Source organism: Dama dama, chromosome 20 (assembly GCF_033118175.1).
Source record: "Dama dama isolate Ldn47 chromosome 20, ASM3311817v1, whole genome shotgun sequence".
In the NCBI taxonomy this organism is placed as follows: Eukaryota; Metazoa; Chordata; class Mammalia; order Artiodactyla; family Cervidae; genus Dama; species Dama dama.
Window position 1 is genome coordinate 12,992,180 of NC_083700.1, and position 9,957 is coordinate 13,002,136.

Genomic DNA, 9,957 nt, shown 5'->3' on the forward strand with positions numbered 1-9,957 from the left:
ACTGATTAGAGTCACTACTCTGCATTTATCAGATTATATAAAACTGTCATACATACGGTATAGGTTAGAGTAACAATCTAAAAGTCTCTGTTGCTGAAAAAGATTCAAATTAGTTCAACATAAACAATATTTATGGGAGACTTAGAGTCTACTCATTTCTGTTGATTATGTAAGATTGGCTATTGAATTTTCCAGAGCATCAAAGAACTGCACAGGTGAACCAGATCCTATGTGCTGCATTGAGTTATTTTCCCCATTTTTTAAAAATATATTTTAGACTGACATGCTCACCCTACTTTGAGACTAAAAGCCACCAGGCCTGTGAACCTCATGAAATTTACTGAAAGAACTTTCCTAAGAACATTGTTCCCTGAACCAAACCGTTTCTTCTCTATGGAAACTGATGAAAGAAATTTCCCTGGGGCCTCAGGACCAGGAAGAGCTGTCTTTACTGAACAACATATTTGTCTGTTTCTTCTAGACTCTGTGACTGTGTAATTGATCAGTCTTACTCATCTTATAGTCCTCTAATAATCCATGACCCATCCAGCCTGTGCATAGGGTGTCATGACACTTCCTTTTATAAGATAATCCTTCTTGGGGTTAGCGTGTTTTACTGGCCACATATTCCCTTGGATTTTATTTCCATATTATTGTTGATATACTTTTAATATTATGTGCATGTTTTACAAGCAATTTTTAATTATTTTTAGAGCTAACAAGTTACTGTGAATTTAAGTAGTATTATGATTTGGAGGCCTTCTGAAAATTTCAGTATTAAGTAGCTGAAATCTTTGTTTTAATTTCTACTGCCACCAAGTGGTAAAATATAGAAACATATCCCTATCTAGAGCCTTTGTGAAAGCGTGAAAGTGCTAGTTGCTTAGTCATGTCCTACTCTTTGCCACCCCACGGACTCTAGCCTTCCAGGCTCCTCTGTCCATGAAATTCTCCAGGCCAGGGTACTGGCATGGGTATCCATTCACTCCACCAGGGGATCTTCCCAACCCAGGGATCAAACCCAGGTCTCCAGCATTGGCAGGTGAATTCTTTATCATCTGAGCTACCAAGGAAGCCCCATTTATAGACTTGAATGATTGCAAAAACCTTAGCATTTTAAATCAGTTAGTCTTGAGGTTGCAGATACTTCAATACTTTTCTTAGATATAAAAGTATTTTATTGCATAGTTTGCTATAAAACTAACAATATTGCATAGTTTTGTGTTTGTTTTCCCTATTAAGATAGTGCCTACTATGAAACCCATTATCCTAATTCAAAATGTGGTGCTGGAGAGAACTCTTGAGAGATCCCTGACCAGCAAGGAGATCAAATCAGTAAATCCTAAAGGAAATCAAGCCTCAATATTCATTGGAAGGACTGATGCTGAAGCTGAAGCTCCAACACTTTGGCCACCTGATGCAAAGAGCCCACTCATTGGAAAAGATCCTGGCTCTGGAAAAGATTGAAGGCAAAAGGAGAGGAGGGCAACAGAGAATGAGATGGTTGAATGGCATCACCAACTCAATGTACATGAGTTTGAGCAAACTCTGGGAGATGGTGAAGGACAGGGAGGCCTGGCATGCTGCAGTTTATGGGGTTACAAACAGTCAGACACAACTTAACAACTGAACAGCAAATCCAGATTCAGCCTCTGTTTTATACAGCATCATTAAACATTTTCCAACTGTTGTTTTGTTGTGTTGTATTTTGCCTTTAGAATCATTAGTGCTTTGTTGAATTATTCTCCATTTACGGTTCATGGATATCATTTGGTCTGAGCAGACTTCCTCTATAAACGACTTGATTGGTTGACTTATCCCCATTCTCTTCTCTTCCCCACATTCTTACTATATTATATTCCGTTTCTATATGTTATTATAAAATGCAATGCTGTTTCTGATGAAAGTAATTGTAAACAACACGACTAGGTAGGAAAACATACCATGTTTATTGCTTGGAAGAATTAATATTGGTAAAATGACCACAATACCCAAAGCACTGCATAATTTCAATGTAATCTCTATAAAGTACCAATGGCATTTTTTCATGAAACTAGAACAAATAATTTAAAGTATGAAAACATAAAAGACCTCAAAGAGCCGAAACAGTCACGACAAAGAGCTGGAGGTATTGATGCACCTTGATTTCAGTGAAGTGAAAGTGAAAGTATCAGTCACTCAGTCATGTCTGGCTCTTTGCAAACACGTGGACTGCATGTAGCCTGCCAGGCTCCTCTGTCCTTGGGATTCTTTAGGCAAGAACACTGGAGTGGGTTGCCATTTCCTTCTCCAGGGGACCTTCCCAATCCAGGGATTGAACCCCAGTCTCCTACATTGCAGGCAGATTCTTTACTGTCTGATTCACTATGGAAGCCCTCTTGACTTCAGAATACATTACAAAGCTATGGTAATCAAAACAATATGATACTGACACAAAAAGAGACACATAGATCAATGGCACAGAATAGAGACCCCAGAATTAAACGCATGGTCAATTAATCTACTACAAAGGAAGCAAGAATATACAATAAAGAAAAGGCAGTCTCTATAGTAAGTGGTGCTTGGAAAGCTGGATAAATGTAAAAAAATGGAATTAGAATATTGTCTCACATCATACACAAAAATATAATGGAATAAGACCTAAATATGAGACCAAAACCTATAAAACTCCTAGAAGAAAAACAGGGTGAACACTCTGACATAAACTGTAGCAATACTTCCTTTGTTTCCTAAGACAATGGAATCTAAAGCAAAAATAAACAGACAGGACCTAATTAAACAAGTTTTTGCACAAAACAGGAAACCATGGATAAAATGAAAAGACAACCTACCCTAAATAGGAACATTTATTTGCAAATGACATAACCCAGTGAGGGGTTAATCAGAATACATAAACAGTTCATACAACTCAGTATCATTAAAATAAACAACCCAATTTACAAAAAAATAGGAAGAAGACCTAAATAGATATTTTTCCCCAAAAGACATACAAACTAGCAAGGCAAAAATTTTCAGCTCAGAACACAGTGGTGATCTTTCTCTCCCCCACTACTTTATGCTCAATTTGTTCCTGATGCAAGATAAGTGTTTAATAATTATTTGTTGAACTGATTAATGCATCCTAAAATAATTGAAGTCTCTCCATGGATATTTCAACTCACAGTGCCAATTTGACTCATTAGTCATAAAGAGTCTATCTTCACTATTCACCAGTTCTGCCTGTGCTTATTTATCTGTCTGCTAAAATTTATTTTTAATGCTCAAATAAATATTCACAATGCTTTCACAGTCATTCATGGATGTGTGCAGAGGGGTACAAAATACCACCTGCCTCACAAGTTCCCAGATGAGAAAGGTGACTCCCTGCATTTTTATTGCAGTTCTCAAACTGTAACCATATTCTTTCTACCATCTACTTAGGCCAAATTTCCTGTGTATCTGTGCACTTTGACGGTGATGTTGCTGTTTAAAATAGTCCTAAGGCAAAGTGTTGAAGTGTTGTCTGGTGTTCCTAAGCACAGAAAGATTGGACATGTCTTATGAAGAAAACACACATGTAGATAAAGTTTTGTTCAAGTGCGCCTTGTAGGATTGTGAGCCGTGAGTTCAGTGTTAATGAATCAACAGTGCAGTAAATCCAGGAAAACAGAAGGAAATTTACTGATTTATAAGTGGAGCCACTCCAGAAAGTGTTAAAATGTTAAAGTAATATCTACAATGTTATGATGAAGCTACTGAAGAGATGGGGAAAGAGCTAGATTTGTGGATTCATAAGGTGTGACTGGTTTTTGTTTGTTTCCTTTTTTCTTTGTTTTTAAAAGTATAGTGGACAGCACAGTGGTATGGCTGAAAGTCAAAGATATTTATGATAGTGTTACCCAGGACCAAGAAAAGATTAAAAACTTCTTGGCTGGTATTTTATAATTAAGAAATACTGTATATAATTAATAGATTATTTTGAAATATATATATATATGAGACCAAATATATATATATATATATATATATATATATATATATATATGCAGCATCACACATAAAGCTATGTATTTATTAGTTGACAAAAAATGTTGTGACCAGAAGTTCACTGGAACCAAACCTTGCATTTGCCCTAGAAGCAATGGCTCAATTTTCACTAAATCAGCACTTCCTGTAAATTTAACACATCATCATGAATAACAAGAACATGTTTTATGTAATCTCCTAGTCTTGATCTCACTTCAGTCCTGAGGATCAATACTCTTGTTCTTTTTGCTTGACTTTTCTTTTCTCTTCAGGGAAATACTCCCACCACTATCTCTTTGGCATCACTCATATAAGTGCTCCTGGAATTTAAAGGCAACTATGAACCCCTTCTGATTTTGTTAAAATGCAAATTATGACTCATGAAGTCTAAGAAGAGATCCAAGACCCAATATTTATAACAATTTCCAAGATGATAATTCTGCTTCTCATCCATGAACCACCCTGAAAAATAAGGGTCTATATTCTGCCTTCCTCTTTCTGTTTAGAATACTTGTAGCAACACTTCATCCCAATAGGTCTCTAGAGTTAAATAATTAGAATTGTCAGAGGCAAAACTCTGTTTCTCCTCAGGAGCTCAGAGAAATCACTAAGGAACTAGAAAATTGTGAAATTTCTTGGACAAGTGAGGAGTACTTTAGTCAGAAGAGCATCAAATGTCTCAACTACTACAAAGATAGCAGGAAGGAAAACGATGTTTAAAAGGCTATAAAATTGAAATAAATTTAACACAGATTTTTACTGAGAACATATCACACACAGGTAAGACATTTTGCCAAGGATGCACATAGTAAAATATGTGAACTTTGTTCTCAAGAGCTTAAAAATTAGAAGGGGGAAAGAGAACTAGACAGTGGCCACAAAGGATCTGAAGTGAGGAGGAGATTTAGCAAAGTCCAGTTAAATGTTGCTGGGAACTCAGACAAGGCAGAGACAGCTTCCACTGGTGAATCAGGAAAGGCCCTTTGGATGAAGGGGCATCTGAAATAAGCCTGATGATCCACTCACATTTGAATACGTGAGGGATCCTAGGATTGTAATCCATTCAGAATTTAAACTATGAATTTTTAAGTCTCAAACCTAGGTTAGAACAGCAAATCCTGCAAAATTACATTTGTTATTGCTTATATTAACAACTGATCATTCAGCAGAAAAAAGCAGCATCTAAAGAAGTTGTACAAACAGTGGAAAGGCCGTCATCACCGAGTTCTATTTAGATGTGTCCTGGGTTCCTGGGCTGCTGGGATCTCATTCCAGAGGGAAAAGTGTGTTTGAAGGTTTACAGCAAGTCCTGATGAGAACAGAGATTGAAGTTATTCTACATGAGGTGGAGGTGAGAAATGAGGGGCAAGAAGGAAAGGGGCTGGGAGGAGAATGAGAAGAGAGAGAAACAGGTGGGCAGGCAAGTGGGAACTGGGGGGGAGGCAGGACACAAACAACTCACCAGCTTTTCCTAAGCCAAAATGCAAGAGCTGCCAGGAGGACCAGGGGCACGATCGCTGCCAAGATGATCCAGCCATTGGAGCTGTGATGATCTGTGGAGGGGGGTGTACACAAGGGTGTCCTCTCAAACCCACCCACTGTCTTGCTGCATTTCCATGCTTTTCCTTTGTTATTCAAATATCTGCCTCAACAATCTCCTCCCTCCTTGTTTCTTCTCTTATCCCTCCTCAGAGTGACTCTATCAAAACTTATCATTTTCTTATACCTGCAGGACTCTCATTTTTAACTCTTGTATTTCTTATTTTTATTCCTTTTGGGTGTGGAGTCCCTAGAATCCCCAATTTTTCACCTGGCTCTCCTGCTCTGCCTGAGGACCACCTATTCCCAGTCCAGCAGGGCCCCAGTTCTTCCTCACCCCAGTAGAGGATGATGTCCTGGCCTCCTAGACTGCTGTGTCTCACCCGGCAGCTCAGGCCGGATGCCTCACTGGCTTCCACATCCAAGGAAACCTGAAGATACCACGTCCCATCAGCGTTAGGTAAGACGTCACTTCTCTGAGTGCCCTGTTGCTCCTGCTCACCCCGCATCCACATCACCCAAATGGGCTTTGGGTAGAAGCCAGAGGCGTGACAAACCAGCATCAGACGGCCAGGGCCAGGGCTGGGGCCAGGGGACAGCCAGGCCTTTGGTCGTACTGCAGAGGACAGGGAAGGTCGTCAGATGAGGACTCTAGTACAGACTCAGAGGTTCAAAGCTTCATGTCAGTTTAGATGGACATACTTTTCCCACTGTTAGCAGTCATCACCCATTATCCCCTCCCCCACTTGGCTCCTTGTTAGCAAGATGAGAAGGTGTGATTTTAGAACAGAAAATTTGTGGAGGAAGGGTGCAGGACTGACCTTGTCTCTGGAGATATGTCTTTCCTGCATCAAGAAGACTCAAGAGGAAACGTGGGCAGGTGTCACTGATCAGCTTGTGTATTATTTCCAGTGTGCCTTGGTATAAATTGAATAGTAAGCAGACAAACTTAGCCGTATCTCCACCCTCTGGAGAGGGTATCCATACATTTTTCTGGAAGCTTAGGAAGTCTGATCCTTGAAAACCAACTCGCACAAAGCCTACTGAAGCATCTCTGATGTGCATCTCACAGCCACCTGCCACCTGCAGTTCAAAGGGATCTGGGGAAGAAAAGTTCTAAATTAGAAGAAAGAAGGAGTAAATAAGATAAAATAAAATGAGTTTAATTAAAAGATTATAGAAGCATAAGGGAGGATTTTAGAAAATTTGAGGGAATAGAGCAAAATTTTGTTTGATTGGAGGTTCAGAGATTGGGAACTAGTAGTAGTTGGAGATGCAGAAAGAGATGAATGCCATGAGGGGCAAAGTATTTGAAGAAGGCATTGTAAACTATGCAGGTAAAAAAATAAGGAAGGACTTAGTGTGAGAGATTTGGGATTATAATAATGTAGGGTGAGTAGAATGCTGTAGGTTACACTGAATATACAAACTGATCGCTAAAGCAATTGAATGGGTGATAAAATCACACTTCAAGAAGTGAATTAAGGAATGAGGAAGATAAGAGTGTCTGGTAAGGCTCAGAATTGATGGAGGCTGCTTATTAGAGAAATAAGAAACTCACTGAGACACACACACATACACACACCATAACTTGCACCATATCCCCAATACCCACTGAGGGAACCGAACTTACATTCAAGCTTCCATTGACTGGCATGGTTGTAAAGTGCCTGGCCAAGTCTAATGAAGAATGTATGAAGTATTTTTTCCACTTCTATCAACTCCTCATCACTGAAGTTGCCTTTGGACCAAGGATGCAGGTAAATGACTGTGTCAGAGTTGTTTTCCCAGGCATGAGTCTGCAACTCATTCAACCAAGCTGAGCCCAGATTTTGTGTAAGGAATCGGCTATAAAATGATGAGATCCGAATGATTTGGAAAGTGATTGGCTCCTGGAAGTCTGGGAAAAGAACAAAGAGAATGAGAAGGGGCATTGGGAAGGAGAGAGAGCACAGAAAGAAAGGTGCCAAAGAGAGGAAACTCAGAATTTAGGGGAAAAGCAAGACATCTCAGCAAACGTTTGGCTACCCCAGGGACCCATACATAATAGATAGCCCTCAAAAGGGCACATGGACCTGGAGTCAGTGATACTGGAATGAAATTAGGCTGATGTTCTCAGTCTCTAGGTTGGGGAAGCCACTCCATACACACATGCATACCACACATTCACACACACAAGCTCAAACAGGTGGATGTGCCTGCCTGCATGCATGCACATGCACACATGCACACACACACGTCTTTTTGAACAGAAATCTTACCATTCTTACTGTCACCACATGGGAGAAGAGTCAGGAGCAATGAAATTTGCAGAAACAGCATCTCATTTGCAGATGTTCTTTCTCTCAGAAATGTGAGTCTTTGATTTCTGTTCTAAACAAACCTACCCCACAATGCCTCTATTCTGACTTCCTTCTCCTGCCAACAGACAAAACTTCCCTTTAGTCAACATCTGAAAAAAGAAAAATCTGCTCCTTCCCTAAACCCTGGGCCACCTCCTCAGATACTCATTTCCCTCCCAGTTCTGATTGTCCCCTCTGACTTCCAGCTTCTCTTCCTGTCACCAGATCCTATCCTGTTCACCTTCCTCTAGCCTAACTGCTACGGACCAAGTTTTATATGGCACTGAAAAGCCAATGAATATAAGTCACTTTCCCCCTCATTCATATAATAAAACTGAGAAACTAAATGTCTTCCTAGTGACCTGTCTAATGTTCTCATGCCCCTGCTCTTCTCTGACATGCAGTCCTTCTTTAGCCTTTTTGAATATCTTCTCAACTGTTCTCTTCCTCTTTCTTACCCTCACCCCACCTCATTCACATCTCTGACTTCTTATTGGTTGCTTTATTAGCTTTTTCAGAATTCCTTATGATTGCTTTGAAAAACAGTATAAACTGACACCAATTCTCCATCATTCTTAGGGAAGAATCAAGTATGTAGACAGTAAACAATCAATGGTTGTTAGGGGCTAGGTTGTAGGAGACAGAGAGGTGTAGCAGTTGTATTCTTAGGGCAGTGAAACTAAACTAAAATATACTGTCACGGTGGATGCATGTCATTACATATTTGTCCAAACCCACTGAGCATACACCATTGTTGTACTTTGGTGATAATGACGTAAATTATGAATTTTGGCTGATAATGATGTGTCAGTGTAGGTTCATCAATTGTAACAAATGTATCAGTCTGATGGGGGATGTTGATGGTCAGGGAGGCAGTGCACGGGTCAAGGCAGGAGCTATATGGTAGCCTGTGGTTTCTACTCAATTTTACTGTGAACCTAAAACTGCTTTACACATTGTTTATTAAAAAAAAAAATGTTTTCTGGTATTTAAAGTCAATTAAGTATGTATTTTCAACAGAACATACAGGAAGACCAGAACTTATAAGCAGTACTGTGAGATGAAAAACGATCACACTGTGATAAGGATTCTTGTAGTCTCACGTTTCTAAAGGAGGATAGACATTTAATATTAACTGAACCTCCTCACTGTACCAGGCTTTGATCAGGGAACTTTGTTATGCACCCTGATTTTTCCAAATAACTCATTAAGTTTAGTATGCAATAATTGAGGTCCCATATGTTTCTAGATATGATCTCCTCTTAGATTATGACTAAAAGAAATGCTCCGATCTGCTTGCCCCCTAGTCAGAAAACTTTAGACTCTCAAAGATAACTAAAGAGTTGAGTCAGTTTCAGAAGTGTTTCTGACCACTTTTAAGCAGCTCAGTCTGTGAGTGATTGCAGGACTTTTGAAGAGACACAGAACTTCTTCAACGAACTATTTTTCTTATCGATTTAGGAGTCATCTCTTTGATCCTATTAGGTACTAGATGTGCAAAGATAATGCTGATAATAATAGAAATCAGCAAAGTTGGGTTTTACTCTTATAGCACCTCTTATCTGCCAGAAGAAAATATCTCTATTCTCTCAACAACCTTAAAGTAGGTATTATTAACTTTTTCAGTTTTAAAAATGAAGGAAAAAGGGGTTTGCTAAACTGAACTGAATTTTACAACTGCTGATTTGTGGAATTGGAATTTAAACCCAAGGTTTTCTGACTGCATATTCTTCTATAGTATTGTCAACACTAAAAATTGCACTTGAGGTTCTAACTTTTCAGTACACTCAGAGTCATGAGACATAAGTAGTATACATGTCTACGGGGATGAGAAAAGCAGAGATGAATGCATAGGCAGGTGATCAGAACTGATCTTTTTTTTTTTCTTAAGAGGAAATGTTGTTCTTCCTAAAAAAGGAAATGATATGTTTTAAATGTTCTGAAAGAGCAAATAAGTGTGACAATACAGAATACACCCCTCTTCTTTTGGAGGTGAGCTGTCTCTTGGGGCATATAATGATCTTACTCTCCCTTTGCTTTTTTCATACTCAATAGAATTTTTCCCCTTAAG

General features: G+C 39.1%; 1 protein-coding gene across 2 annotated transcripts; it reads right to left on the reverse strand.

Annotated features, from left to right (window-relative positions):
* Positions 1-1,926: 1,926 nt before the first annotated feature.
* Positions 1,927-8,306, reverse strand: LOC133040569 (T-cell surface glycoprotein CD1a-like). 2 transcript variants are annotated; one of them, XM_061120425.1, is made up of 6 exons: positions 7,806-8,306; positions 7,178-7,444; positions 6,366-6,644; positions 5,882-6,160; positions 5,468-5,558; positions 1,927-5,314 (listed from the first exon to the last, which is right to left on the reverse strand). In XM_061120425.1, the coding sequence occupies exons 1-6, from the start codon at positions 7,864-7,866 to the stop codon at positions 5,272-5,274; spliced, it is 1,020 nt and encodes a 339-aa protein (XP_060976408.1). In that variant the 5' UTR covers positions 7,867-8,306; the 3' UTR covers positions 1,927-5,271. The 2 variants fall into 2 exon arrangements, with proteins under 2 accessions (XP_060976408.1, XP_060976409.1); XM_061120426.1 differs by lacking the exon at positions 7,178-7,444.
* Between the last annotated feature and the right edge of the window lie 1,651 nt (positions 8,307-9,957).